The sequence below is a fragment of the Aquarana catesbeiana genome, linkage group LG01 (genome assembly GCF_042186555.1).
Source record: "Aquarana catesbeiana isolate 2022-GZ linkage group LG01, ASM4218655v1, whole genome shotgun sequence".
Taxonomy (NCBI): domain Eukaryota; kingdom Metazoa; phylum Chordata; class Amphibia; order Anura; family Ranidae; genus Aquarana; species Aquarana catesbeiana.
The window spans coordinates 5,229,433-5,251,852 of NC_133324.1; the positions used below are offsets into that span (position 1 = coordinate 5,229,433).

Consider the following 22,420-nt stretch of genomic DNA (forward strand, 5'->3'; position numbering starts at 1 on the left):
GATCTCATCACCCACCTGATCCATACCAACCTGATCAACACCTACTTGATCCACACCCACCTGATCCACACCTACCTGATCCACACCCACCTGATCATCACCTACCTCATCCACACCCACCTGATTCACATTCACCTGATCCACATTCACCCGATCATAACCTACCTGATCCACACCCACCTGATCTCATCACTCACCTGATCCATACCAACCTGATCCACACCCACCTGATCCACACCCAACTCATCACACCCACCTAATCCAAACCTACTTGATCATAACCTACCTGATCCACACCCACCTGATCCACACCTACCTGATCCATACCTACCTGATCCACACCCACCTGATCTACACCTACCTGATCCATACCTACCTGATCTGCTCCTAACTGATCCACAGCTACCTGATCCAACACCCACCTGACCCACATCTATCTGAACAAACCCTACCTGATCCACACCTACCCGATCCATACCTATCTGATCCACATCCACCTGATTCACACCCACCTAATCCACACCTATCTGAATCTACACCTACTGATCATCACCTACCTGATCCACACCCACCTGATCCATACCCACCTGATCCACACCCAACTCATCCACACCCACCTAATCTACACCTACCTGATCCACACCCACCTGATCCACACCTACCTGATCCATACCTACCTGATCCACACCCACCTTATCAATACCTACTTGATCTGCTCCTGCCTGATCCACACCTACCTGATCCTCACTAAACCTGATCTACACCTACCTGATCATCACTTACCTAATGCACACCTACCTGATTTACACCTACCTGATCTCATCACCTACCTGATCCACACCCACCTGATCATCACCTACCTGTTCCACAGTCACCTGATCCATACCCACCTGATCATCACCTACCTGATCCACAACCATCTGATCCACACCTACCTGATCCAAATCCACCTGATCCACACCTACCTGATCCACACCTACCTGATCTATACCTACCTGACCCACACCTACCTGATCCACCCCCACCTGATCATCACCTACCTGTTCCACACCCAACTCATCAACACCCACCTAATCTACACCTACCTGATCCACACCCACCTGATCCACACCCACCTGATCAACACCTACCTGATCCACACCCACCTGATCCACACCTACCTGATCCACACCCACGTGATCCACACCCACCTGATCAGCATCTACCTGATCATCACCTACCTGCTCCACACCCACCTGATCCACACCTACCTGATCCACACCCACCTGATCCTCACCTACCTGAGCCACACCTACCTGATCCATACCTACCTGATCCACACCTACCTGATCATCACCTACCTGATCCACACCTACCTGATCATCACCTATCAGATCAGACCTACCTGATCCACACCTATCTTATCATCACCTACCAGATCCATACCTACCTGATTTACACCTACCTGATCCACACCCACCTGATCATCACCTACCTGATCCACACCAACCTGATCACACCCACTTGATCATCACCTACCTGATCATCACCCATCTGATCCACACCTACCTGATCCACACCCACCTGATCCACACCTAACTGATCCATACCTACCTGATCATCACCTACCTGATCCACACCCACCTAATCCACACCTACCTGATCATCACCTACCTGATCTACAGCTACCTGATCCATAACCACCTGATCCACACCTACCTGATCAACACCTACCTGATCCACACCTACCTGATCAACACCTACCTGATCCACACCCACCTGATCCACACCTACCTGATCCACACCCACCTGATCCACACCCACCTGATCCGCATCTACCTGATCATCACCTACCTGATCTACACCCACCTGATACACACCTAGCTGATCTACACCTACCTGATCCACACCCACCTGATGCACATCTACCTGATCCACACCCACCGGATCCACACCTACCTGATCTATACCTACCTGATGCACACCCACCTGATCGAAACCGAACTGATCCACACCCCCCTGATCTCATCACCCACCTGATCCATACCAACCTGATCCACACCTACCTGATCCACACCCACCTGATCCACACCCACCTGATCCACACCTACCTGATCCACACCCACCTGATCATCACCTACCTGATCCACACCCACCTGATCCACATTCACCTGATCCACATTCACCCGATCATCACCCACCTAATCAACACCTACCTGATCATAACCTACCTGATCCACACCCACCTGATCCACACCTACCTGATCCATACCTACCTGATCCACACCCACCTGATCCAAACCTACCTGATCCATACCTACCTGATTTACACCTACCTGATCCAACACCAACATGACCCACCTCTACCTGAACAAACCCTACCTGATCCCCACCCACCTGATCCTTACCTACCTGATCCACATCCAGCTGATTCACACCCACCTAATCTACACCTACCTAGAATCAGGAAACTTCAGTGGGTATCAAGCCAGGGACCCAACCAGCGGACGTGACACTTGCAGAGTAGCCTTGTGTGTCAAGCCAGGAACTGAGCAGGCCAGTGGGGTGAAGCTTGAGAGGTATCTAGAGTGCCAATCTAGGGACCCAGCAGAGTAGCGGGGGTGACGCTTGAGGAAGGTACAACCGTGAAGATTGGAGGAGCTCAAGGGATTCAGTGGCAGTAAATCAGAGGGTCTAGTGAGAGATTAGAGAGAGTGTGCTGAAGACCTACAAGGAGTGATTGTAGTGAAAGTGAAAGAACTGTTATACTTTGTGTTAGAAACTGTTAAAGACTGTTGCCATAGGAAACAGCATTCCTACACAGGCACATGTGGCATCTTGCTGGATGCCTTTCACTGCATGGCTCTCCTCCTGTTAAAGCAGTGGTTCTCAACTCCAGTCCTCGGGACCCACCAACAGGTCAGATTTTAAGTATTACCTTGGGGAGTTGCAGACTAGAATACTGCAATCACTGAGCAGCAAATGATATCACCTGTGTTGTATTTCAGCTATCTTGCAAACCTGGCCTGTTGGTGGGTCCTGAGGACTGGAGTTGAGAACCACTGTGTTAAAGTCTCAGAGTCTGCCAATTGCACTTGCAACTACCTAAGGGAGTCCTAGCCTTAACCCTCTCTCCCTCGAAAGTTTGTTAGGAGAAATAAACTCTCTTTTGCATTCAAGAAGTGTCTGGTGCCCAATAACTTTAGCTACTTTGCACCCACCGTGCCTCACAACCCACGATATACAGAAGGATGTCAGCTGTCTCTGGCCCTGAATGTTCCCATTGAACCAAAGGAGGCCTGGGACCTTGCTACACACACCCACCTGATTCACACCCATCTGAGTCATCAACTACCTGAGTCTAGACCTACCTACATCAACATCAACCTAAATCCAGACCTTTCCAGACCCCACCTGAGTCCACTCCCACCATATCCACACCTACCTGATTAACTACCACCTAAATCCACACCTACCTGAGCTAGGGTGCCCACATGTCCCGGTTTGCCCGGGATTGTCCCTTAATTGTGATTTTTGTCCCATGTCCCGGGCACCTTCATTCCGGGACAATACAGTGTCCCGGAATAAAAAAAAAAAAAATACACCGCCAGTCCGCCACCCTGATAATCATTTGCCGAACTGGTTGCTAGGCTAGGGCCGCCCTGTGTCTAGCAACCAGTGATGTCGGCTGACACGTGGGCACCCTACAGCTGAGCAGCGCACCTCCGAGTTCCACCCACCTCCTCTCTCCTTCTGTGCCTCCGGCCGCAGCAGCAGAGAGAGAGAGAGAGAGCAGCCACACCAGAGCGACGAGCGTCTTCATTCTCAGTCCTGACTGGTAGTGACACTGCTGGTAGGCCAGGATCCAGCCTGTGCCCAGTCAGTGCCAGTCCCGGGGCCCCCTGACTACTCCCGCAGCCACTGCAGCACATTGCCAGCAGCCCGACTTCTCCAGTTCTCCTCCCGAGCCTCCTCCCACCCACGAGGGCCGCGAGTTTTGAGCCGCCAGGCAAACTTCCAGGTTAGTGTTTGTTGTGGCAGCCAAAATCATTCATGACCAGCTCTAAAATGTTATACAGCAACCTGCTGGCAAATACGACCCGAGTCTTTACACTTCCCTTCATTCTTTAGTCACCATTAAATTATTCAAATCTGCAGATGCTCCACTTCTGTGATAGTGTGATTACATCTGCTACATCCTCTACATCAAAAGATAACTATTTTTAGTGTGGGCGTGTTTGTCTTATGTATATCTTCCTTTTTTGGTAGAAAAGTGTATTTTTATTACAAGGACAATATCACTAAAAGCCTTCTTAAAAGCCTTGGAGCCTTAGACCATAGTGAAATCGTTTGTGTCATAGACGGAACAGAATTCTTCCTGTTCCCAAATTAGGATGAGATATTATTGATGAAGTTTCCATCCGAATGTCTGAAAGTTTCATACAGGATTATACGAAAATGGAATTGCGGGAAATTGTAGGCGCTTTGCCGGCGGTTCTGCAGCGGTGCCCATTCAGATCAATGGGCAGGAGCGGCGAAGGAGCGGAGTATACACCGCTCCTTCACCGCTCCAAAGATGTGGCTTGCAGGAGTTTTTTTAACTTCCTGCAAGCGTACCGCTCCAGTGTGAAAGCCCCCGGCTAACATCTGAGTCTACACCTCCGTGAGTCCACACCTACCTGAATCCAGACCTTTCTGACTCTACAGTCCACTCATTAGTAAATTCACACTTGCCTGAATCTACACTTACCTGCATCCTCAGCAATGGTGGTCACTTGGATCAAAGGGAGGAATAAGCTTGTCTCTCTTTGTAAGATCTGCTTCTTCTACATTGTATCTTCTCCAATAGTATATTGTAGCAATCCTTTTGTTCTATTTTCCAGGGTGACCGCCCCCCCCCCCCCCCCCCCATATACTCTCTGTACAGATTACACCCAAAGAATACAGAGATTTAAAAGATATCTGGGTCTCATCTTCTTTCTGTCACATGTTTATTTGGTGCTCTGGCATCGCTCCAGCCATGTTTTGGGTAAAATAAGATTCCTGAAGGATTGTCTTATCTCCTGTGTTATGTAGAAATATTACAGGAGGGATGATGGTGTCCTCCTCCAGGATAGATGACGTCACTCGTCTACAGAGGAGTGGTGGCACCATCTGCACCATTGGGAGTGTCTTCACTGTCCGAGAATTCAATGTGCCTACAGGCTGACCACCACCATAGACTTCTGAGGAGGAATGGATGAGTGGTGGCAGATACACCTTGTGATGGTTTGGGTATACCAAAAGGTGAGCAGATACACTGTACACCAAGGTAGGCAGATACACCCTGCAATGGATGGTACACCCCAGGGTGGGCAGATACACCCTGCAATAGATGGTACACCCCAGGGTGGGCAGATACACCCTGTAATGGATGGTACACCCCAGGGTGGGCAGATACACCCTGTAATGGATGGTACACCCCAGGGTGGGCACATACACCCTGTAATGGATGGTACACCCCAGGGTAGGTAGATACACCTTGTGATGGGTGGGCACACCATTAGTTGAGCAGTTACATGCCAAGGTGGTGGGCAGATACACCCTGCAATGGATATGTACACCCCAAGGTGGGCAGATACACTCCATTTTAAGTGGAAACAGAGCAGTAACTATGGAGTGTGGGAGTCATAAAGATATTTTCCAGCATGTGACTTGACCCAATAGACTCCCACTTGTGGCCTGGGTGGGGCGTTCATCTAATGGTTTAATACTCTAATCACATAGAAAATCAGTAATGACACAAAAGTTATTAATATGATAATTTATTGCAGCAGTAAAACATTGCCTTGTCTGTCTGAGTTTTTCCTAAAACTAAGGAATGTCGTATTCAGGTAGTACATATTACATATCTAGAGCTCGCCATGCTGATTATTTCATGCAGGGACCCACGTCTAGGATGAGATCAGTAAGAGCCTGCCCACTAGGGGTGCTCTTCTTGTATGCATAGTCCTGCCAGAACAGTGGAGGTGGCAGTTCACGGTGGAGCTCCTCAGCCTAGGGCAGATCTCAGGTCTGCTGCTGCTACCTCTGGAGGACCCAACAACTGGCTGGGCCCTCTAACATCTACAGGAGTACAGCATGTCCATGACTTTGCCCCAGTTCTTGCAATTGCCAGGATATATACTGGAGGCTTGCCACCAGACACTAGAAGCTGCACCCAACATCAGATGTCTGGTGGGTTCCTATGCTACTGAATTTCATCAGACATTATAAAGTGCCAATGGGGGGAGGGGATGGAATGAGAGAATAAATGGGCATGGAAGAAGAGTGGGGGGGGAGACATAGAAGGAACACAATAGACCATCATTTCAGCCTGCAGAGACCCCCAGGATGTTCAGGGTTAAAAGAGTCTGGCACCAAGACTGTTGGTATCTTCAGTCATTCTCTGGAAGACAAAATATTGTAATCCAGATAAAGCGCCATCTACACATAGAACCATTGGCTTAGTCTGTGGTGTTATTGTGACTTTTGTATGGAGAACAGGGGTCCTCTGAATCTGGCTCAGTATTATTGTGGAGAACAGGGGGCCCTCAGAATCTTGTGCAGGCTCAGTGTTATTGTGGGGAACAGGGACCCTCAGAAACTTGTGCAGGCTCGGTGTTATTGTGGAGAACAGGGGCTCTTGGAAACTTGTGCAGGCTCAGTGTTATTGTGGAGAACAGGGGCTCTCTGAATCTTGTGTAGGCTCAGTGTTATTGTGGAGAACAGGGGCTCTCCGAATCATGTGTAGGCTCAGTGTTATTGTGGAGAACAGGGGCTCTCCGAATCATGTGTAGGCTCAGGATTATTGTGGAGAACAGGGGCCCTCAGAATCTTGTATTGGCTCAGGATTATTGTGGGGAGCAGGGGCCCTCAGAATCTTGTGTTGGCTGAGTATTATTGTGGAGAACAGGGGCCCTCAGAATCTTGTGCAGGCTCGGTGTTATTGTGGAGAACAGGGACCCTCAGAAACTTGTGTAGGCACAGTGTTGTTGTGGAGAACAGTGGCTCTTGGAAACTTGTGTAGGCTCAGTGTTATTGTTGAGAACAGGGGGCTCTCAGAATCTTGTGTTGGCTCAGTGTTATTGTGGAGAACAGGGGCTCTCTGAATCTTGTGTTGGCTCAGTGTTATTGTGGAGAACAGGGGCTCTCCGAATCATGTGTAGGCTCAGTGTTATTGTGGAGAACAGGGGCCCTCAGAATCTTTTGTTGGCTCAGGAGTATTGTGGAGAACAGGGGCCCTCAGAATCTTGTGTAGACTCAGTGTTATTGTGGAGAACAGGGGCCCACAGAATCTTGTGTTGGCTCAGTATTTTTGTGGCGAACAGGGGCCCTGGAAACTTGTGTAGGCTTAGTGTTATTGTGGAGAACAGGGGCCCTCAGAATCTTTTGTTGGCTCAGTAATATTTTGGAAAACGGGGTCCCTCAGAATCTTGTGTTGGCTCAGTGTTTTTGAAGAGAGCAGGGGCCCTCTGAATGTTGTGTAGGCTCTGTGTTATTGTGGAGAACAGGGACCCTCAGAAACTTGTGTAGCCTCAGTGTTATTGTGGAGAACAGGGGCTCTTGGAAACTCGTGTAGGCTCAGTGTTATTGTGGAGAACAGGGGCTCTCCGAATCATGTGTAGGCTCAGTGTTATTGCGGAGAACAGGGGCCCTCAGAATCTTGTGTTGGCTGAGTATTATTGTGGAGAACAGGGGCCCTGAGAATCTTGTGTTGGCTCAGTGTTATTGTGGAGAACAGGGGCCCTCTGAATCTTGTGCAGGCTCAGTGTTATTGTGGAGAACAGGGGCCCTTGGAAACTTGTGTAGGCTCAGTGTTATTGTGGAGAACAGGGGCCCTCAGAATCTTGTGTTGGTAAGTATTATTTCGGAGAACAGGGGCCCTCAGAACCTTGTGTAGACTCAGTGTTATTGTGGAGAACAGGGGCCCTCAGAATCTTGTGTTGGCTTAGTATTTTTGTTGAGAACGGGGGCCCTGGAAACTTTTGTAGGCCTAATGTTATTGTGGAGAACAGGGGCCCTCAGAATCTTGTGTTGGCTCAGTAATATTTTGGAAAACAGGGTCCCTCAGAATCTTGTGTTGGCTCAGTGTTTTTGAAGAGAGCAGGGGCCCTCTGAATGTTGTGTAGGCTTAGTGTTATTGTGGGGAACAGGGATCCTCAGAATCTTGTGTTGGCGCAGTATTTTTGTGGAGAACAGGGGCCCTCAGAAACTTGTGTTGGCTCAGTGTTATTGTAGAGAACAGGGGCCCTCAGAATCTTGTGTTGGCTAAGTAATATTTTGAAGAACAGGGGCCCTCAGAATCTTTGGTAGGCTCAGTGTTATTGTGGAGAACAGTGGCCCTAAGAATCTTGTGTTGGCTCAGTGTTATTGTAGAGAACAGGGGCCCTCAGAATCTTGTGTATTCTCAGTGTTATTGTGCAGAACAGGGACACTCAGAACCTCCTGTAGGCTTAGTATTATTGTGGAGAACAGAGGCCCTCAGAATCTTGTGTTGGCTCAGTGTTATTGTTGAGAACAGGGGCCCTCAGAATCTTGTGTTGGCCCAGTGTTATTGTTGAGAACAGGGGCCCTCAGAATCTTGTGTTGGCTCCATATTATTGTGGAGAACAGGGACCCTCAGAATCTTGTGTTGGCTCCATATTATTGTGGAGAAAAGGGACCCTCAGAATCTTGTGTTGGCTCCATACTATAGTGGAGAACAGGGACCCTCAGAATCTTGTGTTGGCTCAGGATTATTGTGGAGAACATGGCCTTCAGAATCTTCTGTAGGCTCAGTATTATTGTGGAGAACGGGGGCCCTCAGAATCTTGTGCAGGCTCAGTATTAGTGTGGAGAACAGGGGCCCTCTGAATCTTAGTCAGCTCCATATTATTGGTCTGTTAGTCAGAGTTCATCTTCTTTGGACTGTAAGCATCGAGGGATGAACATCACAGATATCAAGCCACTGCTCATTGACTGGAAGTCGTGGAAGCAATGCATTATGGGGAACGTCTGGGTTCTCTTTGCTCCTGGCCATCCTCCACACATAGGTGTCCTTGATGAAAAATATTGTCTGGTGGGCGAACGAGAAGTACACGGCATCCAGGTCACTTAGGGGGTGGTCTCCAGGGATGTATGGAGGGAAGAGGTCAGTGATGGCCTTGGGGTAGCCAGGGACAATCTTCTGACTGGCCACACTAAAAGCAGTCACCTGTAGGTCAGACAAAGAACAAGGTCAAACCTTAGACTTTCAGACACCATTGCTGTCCAGAATATGTTCTGATAGGTCATCACAGTACAGATAAAAAACATAGACTTGGAACAGCTACTGGAGCAGCCAGAATGGGGCCTTGTAAGTTTCAACTTAGTGCCTATAGAAAATGCTATACCTATGTGGAGGCACTCGATGTCAGGGAGGCATTGCAGTCTAATGCCTCCTTTGAGATGCTTTGGGATGCCAATAATCACCTCATATTTAAATGCCCAAAAATTTACCCTAATCCTCAATTTACCATCTGACCCTTAACCTTGCTCCCAAATTAAGCTCTATCTCTCAACGTTACATTTTGCTTCAGAGCCAGGGTTAAGGCTGTGGAATTATTGATTTATTGAGTTATGTTTGTAGAGTTGTTATTGCTGTAGGGTCAGAAAGAATGCTGTAGAGTTAGGATTAGAGCTGCAGGGTTATAGTTAGGGCTGCAGGGTTATAGTTAGGGCTGTAAGGTTATAGTTAGGGCTGTAGGGTTATAGTTAGGGCTGTAAGGTTATAGTTAGGGCTGTAAGGTTATAGTTAGGGCTGCAGGGTTATAGTTAGGGCTGCAGGGTTATAGTTAGGGCTGTAAGGTTATAGTTAGGGCTGTAAGGTTATAGTTAGGGCTGCAGGGTTATAGTTAGGGCTGCAGGGTTATAGTTAGGGCTGTAAGGTTATAGTTAGGGCTGCAGGGTTATAGTTAGGGCTGCAGGGTTATAGTTAGGGCTGTAGGGTTATGATTAGGGCTGTAGGGTTATAGTTAGGGCTGTAGGGTTATGATTAGGGCTGTAGGGTTATGATTAGGGCTGTAGGGTTATAGTTAGGGCTGCAGGGTTATAGTTAGGGCTGTAGGGTTATGATTAGGGCTGTAGGGTTATGATTATGGCTGTAGGGTTATAGTTAGGGCTGCAGGGTTATAGTTAGGGCTGTAGGGTTATGATTAGGGCTGTAGGGTTATAGTTAGGGCTGTAGGGTTATGATTAGGGCTGTAGGGTTATGATTAGGGCTGTAGGGTTATAGTTAGGGCTGCAGGGTTATAGTTAGGGCTGTAGGGTTATAGTTAGGGCTGTAGGGTTATGATTAGGGCTGTAGGGTTATAGTTAGGGCTGTAGGGTTATGATTAGGGCTGTAGGGTTATGATTAGGGCTGCAGGGTTATAGTTAGGGCTGCAGGGTTATAGTTAGGGCTGTAGGGTTATGATTAGGGCTGTAGGGTTATAGTTAGGGCTGTAGGGTTATGATTAGGGCTGTAGGGTTATGATTAGGGCTGCAGGGTTATAGTTAGGGCTGCAGGGTTATAGTTAGGGCTGTAGGGTTATGATTAGGGCTGTAGGGTTATAGTTAGGGCTGTAGGGTTATGATTATGGCTGTAGGGTTATAGTTAGGGCTGCAGGGTTATAGTTAGGGCTGCAGGGTTATAGTTAGGGCTGTATGGGTTATGATTAGGGCTGTAGGGTTATAGTTAGGGCTGTAGGGTTTTGATTAGGGCTGTAGGGTTATAGTTAGGGCTGTAGGGTTATGATTAGGGCTGTAGGGTTATAGTTAGGGCTGTAGGGTTATGATTAGGGCTGTTGGCTTGTGGTTAGAGCTGTGAGCTAGGGGCTGTAGGGCTACAGTTAGGGCTGTTTGGTTATGGTTAAGGGTCCAGGGTCAGGGTCAAGGCTAGGGATGCTGGTTCAGAGTTAGGGTTGTAGTCATGCACACTGGACGTTATAAAAACGCCAGAAGCATTAGCTTGATATTGAGTTTTGCAGCGTTTTTGCAGTAGCGTTTTTCAGCGTTTCTTAGCTATAGCGGTTTTTAGCTTTTTTTTAGCAAGCGCTGATATCCACAGTTTTCAGCGTTTTTTTGCGTTTTTTAGCGTTTTTAAGCTTTTATCAGAGCTAGAGCATTTTTACAGCTGAAAAACGCATCTTAAAACCCATAAGTTCTGAGGTTTTTTCCAGCCAGAAAACGCCTATGCCAAAAAATGCTGATAACAGCCTATGTGCACATGGACACATAGGATAACATGCTGGGGAGTTTACTGGCTGCAAAATAAAAACTCCTGAAACCAAAAACAGCTGCTGTAAAAACATCCAGTGTCCTGTATAATAATAATAATAATAATAATAATAATGAGGCCTTAAGGTCAGGGTTAGGACTGTATAGTTGTGGTTAAGGCTGTTAGCTTATCATTTGGGCAGTAGGGTTACGGTTAAGCCTGTTGGGTTAAAGTTGGGGCTGTTGGCTTATGGTTAGGGCTGTAGGGCTATAGTTATGGCTGTAGGGCTATAGTTAGGGCTGTTGGCTTATGGTTAGGGCTGCAGGGCTATAGTTAGGGCTGTTGGCTTATGGTTAGGGCTGTAGGGCTATAGTTAGGGCTGTTGGCTTATGGTTAGGGCTGCAGGGCTATAGTTAGGGCTGTTGGGTTATGGTTAGAACTGTAAGGCCAGGATTAGGGCTGTTGGATCAGGGTTATAGCTTTTGGGTTATATTTGGTCTGTAGGGTCAAGGTCATGGCGGCTGGGTCAGAGTTGGGGCTGTGGGGCCATGGTTAGGGCTGTAGGATTATGGTTGGGGCTGCTGGGTCAGAGTTAGAGCTGTAATGTTAGAGTTAGGGCTGTAGAGTTATGGTTCGATTTGTAAGGTCAGGGTTAGGGCTTTAAGCTTATGGTTGGGGTTGTTGAGTTATACAGTAGTTAGGTCTGTAGAGTTATTGTTAAGGTTATGGGTTATGGTTGGTGCTGTAGGGTTATGGTTAGGGATGTAGAGTTATCCTTACGGTTGTATGGTCTTGGTCCAGGCTGTTGGGTCATTGTTAGGGATATGGCTCAGGGTTAGGCCTGTAGTGTTATGGTTAGGGCTATAGTGTCAGGGGTAGAGCTACAGGGTTAATGTAAGGACGGAAGTGTTAGGGCTGTAGGTTTGTGGTTAGAGTTGTAGCATTATGGTCAGGGCTGTAGGGTTATGGTTAGGACTGTAGGGTTATAGTTAGGATTTTAGGGCTCTAGTTAGGGCTGTAAAGCCAGGATTAGGGCTGCTACGTCAGAGTTAGGGCTACAGGGTTATGGCTAGAGCTGTAAGGTCAGGGTTAGAGATGCATTAGAGCTGGGGCTGTAAGGCCAGGATTAGGGCTGCTGGGTGAGAGTTTGAGCTGTAGCATTAGAGTTTGGGCTGTAAGGTTATTTAAGGGCTGTAGGGTTATGGTTAGATTTGTACGGTCAGGGTTGGATTTATTGGGTCAGGGTTAGGGGCTATAGGGTTATAGTTAGAGCTGTAGGATTATAGTTAGGGATAGTTAGTGTTAGGGCTACTGGGGTATGGTTAGGGTTTTAGGGTCAAAGTGGTTTAAAGTAAGGGCTGTATCGCTAGGGCTGTAAGGTTATGGTTCGGGCTGTTGGATTATGGTTAGGTTTGTAAAGTCAGGGTTATGGCTGAAGGGTTATGGTTAGAGCTGTAGGGTTTTAATTAGGACTGCAGACTTATGGTTGTAGCTTTATGACTAGGGTTATAAGGGTGAGGGTTGTAAGGTCAGGATTAGGGCTGTAGGGTCAAGGATAGACCTGTAGATTTATGGTTAGGGCTTTAGGGTCAGGGTTAGAGCTGTAGAGTTAAAGAAAGGGCTGTAGCATTGAGGCTGTAGGGTTTTGGTTAGGATTATGGTTAAAGTTTTAATGGCGGGATTACGGCTGTTGGGTCAGAGTTATACAATAGTTGAATAATTATGATTAGGGCTGTTGGGTTATAGTTAGGGTTGTAAGGTCAGGACTGGAGCTATTAGGTAAAGATTAGGGCTGTAGGTTATCTTTAGGGCTGTTTGTTTATGGTTAGGGCTGTAAGGTCATGGTTAGGGCTGCTGCTGGATTATGTTAGAGTTATAAGGTCAGAATTACAGCTGCTGGGTCAGGGTTAAGGTTGTAGAATTATGATTAGGGCTGTTGGGTTATAGTTAGGGTTGTAAGGTCAGGACTGGAGCTATTAGGTAAAGATTAGGGCTGTATGTTATCTTTAGGGCTGTTTGTTTATGGTTAGAGCTGTAAGGTCACGGTTAGGGCTGTTGGATTATGTTATAAGGTCAGAATTACAGCTGCTGGGTCAGGGTTAAGGTTGTAGAATTATGATAAGGGCTGTTGGGTTATCGTTAGTATTGTTTGGTTATGGCTAGGGTTGTAAGCTCAGGATTGGAGCTGTTAGGTCAAGGTCATGGCTGTAGGGTTATCTTTAGGAATGTTTGTCTATGGTTAGGGCTGTAAGGTCAGGATTACAGCTGTTGGGTCAGGGTTAAGGTTGTAGAGTTATGATTAGGGATGTTGGGTTATCGTTGGAACTGTTTGGTTATGGCTAGGGTTGTAAGGTCAGGGTTGGAGCTGTTAGGTCAAGGTCATGGCTGTAGGGTTATCCTTAGGAATGTTTGTCTATGGTTAGGGTCAAAAGGTCAGGGTTAGGGCTGTTGAGTCAAAGTTATGGCTGTAGGGTTAGGTACAGAGTTTTAGTTAAGCATTGTTTTTGGATTAGGAAGTCTGGCTTTGGGATTAAGCTTAGTGAAGACTAGTCTTTGTGACCTGTAGATAACTTTAGGAGTTTATTCAGTTTATGTTCTTGAATTGACTAAGGGGTAAAATGAAGCAAAAAAAAAAGGTAGCATGGTGGGGTCATTAGGTTTCATCATGTTTGGTGAGTTTACTCACATTTCTACCTCGGAAGAAATAGACATTTTTATCCCTGCGGTCATAAAATGCTGTATCAATGGGACCGGTGATGCCAGGAAAGCCTTCGGAAATGAGTCGGGGGTAAGTTATTCCCTCAGGGTCCTGTTTATAAGCCCGATCATTCTCATTGTCATAGCGCCAGTATTGAGTACCTGGAGAGGAAAATATGATTGGAGAAAATTAATCACTAATTAGGGCTGTAGGGTTATGTTATGACTGTAGTGTCAGGGTTAGGGCTGTAGTGTTAGGTACAGAGTTAAGGTTAGGTTGGTTTTTAGCAGCAAATTCCCAAGTCTAAGCATCTTCTGAGCCCACTATCAAGACCCCCACCATCCCTGAGATGGAAAGCTCACCAGGAGAAGTGGGAACACCCCAAGGTGAGTGGGAACACACAAAGCTCCAAGGTTGGTGGAAACCAGAGTCAGGTTTAGAGATCCAAGTGTGAAGTCACCAAGAGATATTGGAAACCAAAGAAGATTTAACCTTCCAGACTGCATCTATAATGGAGATTTGCTTTTTTAATTCCTTTAAATCTGCATTATTTGGAGTAAAATCCTCCTACCTTTAAAAAAGAGGGTCAGGTCTTTTTCCCCTGCCCATATATGAACGATGGCATCAATGTTGGAAGAGGGGATCCCATTCCAGCCGCTGGCCAGTTTCCGGGGGTCTCTGTACCGTGTCCGGTTACTGCGGTTTTCATACATCCAGTACCAGCCTTTCCTGAAGAAATACGTGTGGAAAACCCAACTACCCGGAACAACTTCATCTTTGCGCACCCAATCAAATACTGCGTTGAACCGACCAGAACAGCGACCTGTATGAAAAACCACAAAGTTCAGACATATTACATAAGTGATCAGCTGACACATACAGACACAATATCCACAATAAAACACAAATACTGTATGATGAAGCTGATTTAGTGGGATCCATAAACCTGCAGACTGGCTACGATGATCTGGTGGGATCTACAAATCTCCAGACCATGGTGAAGGTGATCTGGTGGGAGCTGTAAATCTCCAAATCATGGTAAGGTAAACCGGTGTGATCTGTACACTTGCAGACTAAGCTGAAGGATGTCTCATGGGATCTGTATATCTCCAGACTGTGGTGACTACGATGATGATCTGGTGGAATCTTTAGGTCTTCAGACTATGGTGAAGGTTATCTGGTAGGAGATATAGACCTGAATACTATGGTGAAGATGATCTGGTGGGAGATGTAGACCTGAATACTATGGTGAAGATGATCTGGTGGGAGATGCAGACCTGAATACTATGGTGAAGATGATCTGGTGGGAGATGTAGACCTGAATACTATGGTGAAGATGATCTGTGGGAGATGTAGACCTGAATACTATGGTGAAGATGATCTGGTGGGAAGTGTAGACCTGAATACTATGGTGAAGATGATCTGTTGGGAGATGTAGACCTGAATACTATGGTGAAGATGATCTGTTGGGAGATGTAGACCTGAATACTATGGTGAAGATGATCTGGTGGGAGATGTAGACCTGAATACTATGGTGAAGATGATCTGGTGGGAGATGTAGACCTGAATACTATGGTGAAGATGATCTGGTGGGAGATGTAGACCTGAATACTATGGTGAAAATGATCTGGTGGGACGTGTAGACCTGAATACTATGGTGAAGATGATCTGGTGGGAGATGTAGACCTGAATACTATGGTGAGTGGTGAGGGTGATCTGCTGGGAGATGTAGACCTGAATACTATGGTGAGGGTGATCTGGTAAGATCTTTTAATCTGCCGCCTAGTGTAAAGCTGATCTGAAGGAATCTGAGTATCCGCTGATGGTGGTGGTTGTGTTCTGGTGGGATCTATAAATCTCCAGACTATGATAATTATGATTTGGTGGTATCTGTAAATCTGCAGACTATGGTGAAGATGATCTGGAAGGATCTGTAAAGCTCCAGACCATGGTGATTATTATCTGGTAAGATATGTAAGTCTTTAGATAACGTTGAAGATGATCTGGTGGGATCTGTAAATCTGTAGACTATAGAGATTATTTTCTGGTGGGATGTGTAAAGCTTCTGACTATAATGAATATGATCCAGTGGGATCTGTATTTTTTGATTGTCCAGGCTCATCACTCACCATAAATCTTCTGAATGGCCCTGCGATCAGCCATGTCCAGCTCCATCTTACTATTGGCTGGAATGTAGCTTGGCTGCATGACTGACATCACCTCGTTCATGTGACTGAGGCCCAGGACATGTCCAATCTCGTGTACTGCCACCTGCAGGAGACACACATGAACTGAACACCACAGGAATGGAGCACCCGCCAAGCATATAATATACAGTATCTGACAAAAGTAAGTACACCCCACCAGTCACATCTTTGTTAATATTTTCTTCTATCTTTTCATGTTACAACCCTGTAGAAATGACACTTCGCTACAATGTAAAGTAGTGACTGTACATCTTGTATAACAGTGTAAATTTGCTGTCCTCTCAAAATAACTCAACACACAGCCATTAATGTCTAAACCGCTGGCAACAAAAGTGAGTACACCCCTAAGTGAAAATGTCCAAATTGGGCCCAAAGTGTCAATATTTTGTGTGGCCACCATTATTTTTAAGCACTGCCTTAACCCTCTTGGGCATGGAGGTCACCAGTGCTTCACAGGTTGTCACTGGAGTCCTCTTCCCCTTCTCCACGACGACATCACAGAGCTGGTGGAGGTTAGAGACCTTGCGCTCCTCCACCATCTGTTTGAGGATGTCCCACAGATGATCAATAGGGTTTAGGTCTGGAGACATGCTTGGCCAGTCCATCACCTTTACCCTCAGCTTCTTTAGCAAGGCAGTGGTGGTCTTGGAGGTGTGTTTGGGGTGGTTATCATGTTGGAATACTGCCCTGCGGTCCAGTCTCTGAAGGGAGGGGATCATGCTCTTCTTCAGTATATCACAGTACATGTTGGCATTCATGGTTCCCTCAATGATCTGTAGCCCCCCAGTGCCGGCAGCACTCATGCAGCCCCAGACCATGACACTCCCACCACCATGCTTGACTGTAGACAAGACACACTTGTCTTTGTCCTCCTCACCTGATTGCCGCCACACACGCTTGTCACCATCTGAAGCAAATAAGTTTATCTTGGTCTCATCAGACCACAGGACATGGTTCCAGTAATCCATGTCCTTAGTCTGCTTGTCTTCAGCAAACTGTTTGTGGACTTTCTTGTACATCATCTTTAGAAGAAGCATCCTTCTGGGACGACAGCCATGCAGACCAATTTGATGCAGTGTGCGGAGTATGGTCTGAGCACTGACAGGCTGACCCCCCACCCCTACGACCTCTGCAGCAATGCTGGCAGCACTCATACGTATATTTCCCAAAGACAACCTCTGGATATGACGCTGAGCACGTGACCTTAACTTCTTTGGTGGACCATGGTGAGGCCTGTTCTGAGTGAAACCTGTCCTGTTATACCGCTGTATGGTCTTGGCCACCGTGCTGCAGCTCAGTTTCAGGGTCTTGGCAATCTTCTTATAGCCTAGGCCATCTCTATGTAGAGCAACAATTCTTTTTTTCAGATCCTCAGAGAGTTCTTTGCCATGAGGTGCCATGTTGTACTTCCAGTGACCAGTATGAGAGAGTGAGAGCGATAACACCAAATTTAACACACCTGCTCCCCATTCACACCTGAGACCTTGTAACACTAACGAGTCACATGACACCGGGGTGGGAAAATGGCTAATTGGGCCCAATTTGGAGATTTTCACTTAGGGGTGTACTGACTTTTGTTGCCAGCGGTTTAGACATTAATGGCTGTGTGTTGAGTTATTTTGAGGGGACAGTAAATTTACACTGTTATACAAGCTGTACACTCACTACTTTACATTGTAGCAAAGTGTCATTTCTTCAGTGTTGTCACATGAAAAGATAGAAGAAAAGATTTACACAAATGTCACTGAGGGGTGTACTTACTTCTGTGAGATACTGTATGTGACAATGGTTAAAAACCGCACTATGTGTCCCCTGTGTCCTCATGAGTAATGTAGACCCAAAACTAGCTCTAAGGGTGAGATCCCTGAATCCTCAGGTCTGCACGCCTCCTGTGGCCATTATAAAGGCATCCAAATCTGCCAGCTGGACTTATCATGAATCTCATGGAATTCCCCCGAGAAACAAATCAAAAATTTATTCTCAGGAGATCTCCTCACTGGAGGCTCCAAGACAAAAAAAGAGCCATGGAAAGACCCAGCCCAATATGCTTCACCTATACAAGAACCCCTGCCAATTTCCATGATTGTCATTTATAAATATTTGGGTGTTTGGATCAGCAATTTAATTTTGATCTATCAAATAACTGAAGGACACAATAACATTTGAGTAGTGAAATGAGGTTTATTGGATTAACAGAAAATGCGCAATATGCATCAAAACAAAATTAGACAGGTGCATAAATTTGGGCACCCCAACAGAAAAATATTTAGTAGAGCCTCCTTTAGCAGAAATAACGGCCTCTAGATGCTTCCTATAGCCTGTAATGAGTGTCTGGATTCTGGATTAATGTATTTTGGACCATTCCTCCTTACAAAACATCTCCAGTTCAGTTAGATTTGATGGTTGCCGAGCATGGACAGCCTGCTTCAAATCCCCCCACAGATGTTCAATGATATTCAGGTCTGAGGACTGGGATGGCCATTCCAGAACATTGGACCTGTTCCTCTGCATGAATACCCGAGTAGATTTTGAGCAGTTACGCCAGCCCCGGCGTAACTTCAACTTTGTGATTCCTCAACATTATTCTCAAGAATCTGCTGATATTGAGTGGAATTCATGCAACCCTCAACTTTAACCAGATTCCCAGTACCGGCACTGGCCACAAAGCCCCACAGCATGATGGAACCTCCACCAATTTTTACTGTGGGTAGCAAGTGTTTTTCTTGGTATGCTGTGTTCTTTTTGCCGCCATGCATAATACCCCTTGTTATGACCAAATAACTCAATCTTTGTTTCATCAGTCCACAGCACCTTATTCCAAAATAAGGCTGGGTTGTCCAAATGTGCGTTTGCAGACCTCAAGCGACACCGTTTGTGGCTTGTGTGCAGAAAAGGCTTCTTTCGCATCACTCTCCCATACAGCTTCTCCCTGTGCAAAGTGCTCTGAATTGTTGAAGGATCCACAGTGACACCATCTGCAGCAAGTTGATGTTGTAGGTCTTTGGAGGTGGTCCGCGGGCTGTTTTTGACCATTCTCACCATCCTTCACCTTTTCCTCTCCAATATTTTATGTGGCCTGCCACTTCTGGCCTTAACAAGAACTGTGCATGTTCCTCACAGTGGACACTGACAGCTTATATCTCTGCCATAACTTTTTGTAGCCTTCCCCTAAACCATAATGTAGAACAATCTTTGTTTTCAGGTCATTTGAGAGTTGTTTTGAGGCCCCCATGTTGCCACTCTTCAGAGGAGAGTCAAAGAGAACAACAACTTGCAATTGGCCACCTTAAATACCTTTTCTCGTGATTGGATGCACATGTCTATGAATTTCAAGGCTTAATGAGCTCAACACATCAATTGTGTGTTCCAATTAATCAGTGCTAAGTAGTTACAGGTATTCAAATCAACAAAATGACAAGGGTGCCCAAATTTATGCACCTGTCTAATTTTTGATGCATATTGTGCATTTTCTGTTAATCCAATAAACCTCATTTCACTACTGAAATATTACTGTGTCCTTCAGTTATTTGATATATCAAAATGAAATTGCTGATCCAAACACCCAAATATTTATAAATGACAATCATGGAAATTGTCAGGGGTTCCTAAACTTTTGCATATGACTGTAAGTGAAAGGCCATTCTTGGGTGGACAAAGCCTTTAAATATAGAAATTACCTTGCTGTAGAGGTCAGGTTTGGAGGCAGATGTTGCAGGTTACTAATGTCTCGTATTTGTCCTACAGCTATTCAGATCTCTGCCCAGTCCAAGACTGTGTGGATTTGGACCCATACCCAGTAATAAGATCATTATGCTCCTCTCACCTTCAGGAGACTGATCCCCTCCTTACTGTCCTCACTGTTCGGGTGCACAAAATGTTTATCATCATTAAAATGAATGTCACCAAGTTGCCAGGCGTGAGCGAACTCCCTGCCCATCCCATCAAAGAGCTGAGAGCAGCCAAGATGGCGGCCTGGAATTAAAAATGATAGAGAAGAGAATAATATTGACAGTCAGCAAATCTGCACCTTGTGGAGCATCAGCCATCATCGTACTTCTAGTAGACATAGGGGGTTATTTACTAAGGGTAAATCCACTGCAAGTGCACTTGGAAGTGCAGTAGTTGTAAATCTGAGGGTGACATGCAAGGAAAATAAAAAACAGCATTTTTGCTTGTACATGATTGGATGATAAAATCAGCAGAGCTTCACCTCATTTCAGAGCTTCCCCTCAGATCTACAGCGATTGCACCTACAAGTATAATGACACTAACTATATCTCTGGCTTGTCCCCAGGACACTAATACTTCATCCACGACTTGTCCCCATTACACTATGACTTCATTCACGACTTGTCCCCATTACACTATGACTTCATTCACGACTTGTCCCCATTACACTATGACTTCATTCATGACTTGTCCCCAGGACACTAATACTTCATCCACGACTTGTCCCCATTACACTATGACTTCATTCACGACTTGTCCCCATTACACTATGACTTCATTCACGACTTGTCCCCATTACACTATAACTTCATTCACGACTTGTCCCCATTACACTATGACTTCATTCACGACTTGTCCCCAGGACACTAATACTTCATCCACGACTTGTCCCCATTACACTATGACTTCATTCACGACTTGTCCCCATTACACTATAACTTCATTCACGACTTGTCCCCATTACACTATGACTTCATTCACGACTTGTCCCCATTACACTATGACTTCATCTATGACTTGTCCCCAGGACACTAATACTTCATCCACGACTTGTCCCCATTACACTATGACTTCATTCACGACTTGGCCCCATTACACTATGACTTCATTTATGACTTGTCCCCAGCACACTATGACTTCATCTATGACTTGTCCCCAGAACACTATGACTTCATCCATGACTTGTCCCCAGAACACTATGACGTCATTCATGACTTGTCCCCAGCACACTATGACTTCATCTATGACTTGTCCCCAGCACACTATGACTTCATCTATGACTTGTCCCCAGAACACTATGACTTCATCCATGACTTGTCCCCAGGACACTAATACTTAATCATGACTTGTCCCCAGAACACTATGACTTCACCCATGACTTGTCCCAGCACACTATGACTTCATCTATGACTTGTCCCCAGAACACTATGACTTCACCCATGACTTATCCCCAGCAGACTATGACTTCATCTATAACTTGTCCCCAGGACACTATGAATTCATCCATGACTTGTCCCCAGAAAACTATGACTTCATCTATGACTTGTCCCCAGGACACTATGACTTCCTCCATGACTTGTCCCTAGCACACTATGACTTAATCTATAACTTGTCCCCAGGACACTATGACTTCATCCATGACTTGTCCCCAGCAGACTATGACTTCATCTATAACTTGTCCCCAGGACACTATGAATTCATCCATGACTTGTCCCCAGAACACTATGACTTCATCTATGACTTGTCCCCAGTACACTATGACTTCATCTATGACTTGTCCCCAGGACACTATGACTTCATCCATGACTTGTCCCCACCCAGAACACTATGACTTCATCTATGATTTGTCCCCAGCACACTATAACTTCAACCATGACTTGTCCCCAGAACACTATGAAGTCATCTATGACTTGTCCCCAGGACACTAATACTATACTTAATCCTGACTTGTCCCCAGCACACTATGACTTCACCCATGACTTGTCCCCAGCACACTATGACTTCATCTATGACTTGTCCCCAGAACACAATGAATTCATCTATGACTTGTCCCCAGGACACTAATACTTAATCCTGACTTGTCCCTAGCACACTATGACTTCACCCATGACTTATCCCCAGCAGACTATGACTTCATCTATAACTTGTCCCCAGGACACTATGACTTCATCCATGACTTGTCCCCAGAACACTATGACTTCATCTATGACTTGTCCCCAGAACACTATGACTTCATCTATGACTTGTCCCCAGGGACACTATGACTTCATCCATGACTTCTCCCCAGAACACTATGACTTCATACATGACTTGTCCCCAGCACACTATGACTTCATCTATAACTTGTCTCCAGGACACTATGACTTCATCCATTACTTGTCCCCAGAACACTATGACTTCATCTATGACTTGTCCCCAGAACAGTATGACTTCATCTATGACTTGTCCCCAGCACACTATGACTTCATCCATGACTTGACCCCAGAACACTATGACTTCATCTATGACTTGTCCCCAGGACAGTAATACTTAATCCTGACTTGTCCCCAGCACACTATGACTTCATCCATG

The 22,420-nt window shown here is 46.0% G+C and overlaps 1 protein-coding gene across 1 annotated transcript in view; it reads right to left on the bottom strand.

Annotated features, from left to right (window-relative positions):
* Nucleotides 1–5,767: 5,767 nt before the first annotated feature.
* The window catches only part of LOC141129704 (matrix metalloproteinase-21-like), a 58,952-nt gene continuing 42,299 nt past the window's right edge, over nt 5,768–22,420 (bottom strand). Inside the window, exons 5-9 of the mRNA XM_073617801.1 lie at nt 19,944–20,092; nt 16,043–16,184; nt 14,485–14,736; nt 13,902–14,074; nt 5,768–9,193 (exon numbers count right to left, since the gene is read on the bottom strand). Of these exons, the coding sequence (XP_073473902.1) occupies nt 8,894–9,193; nt 13,902–14,074; nt 14,485–14,736; nt 16,043–16,184; nt 19,944–20,092 (1,016 nt within the window). The 3' untranslated portion in view covers nt 5,768–8,893. The remainder of the gene's footprint in view (nt 9,194–13,901; nt 14,075–14,484; nt 14,737–16,042; nt 16,185–19,943; nt 20,093–22,420) is intronic.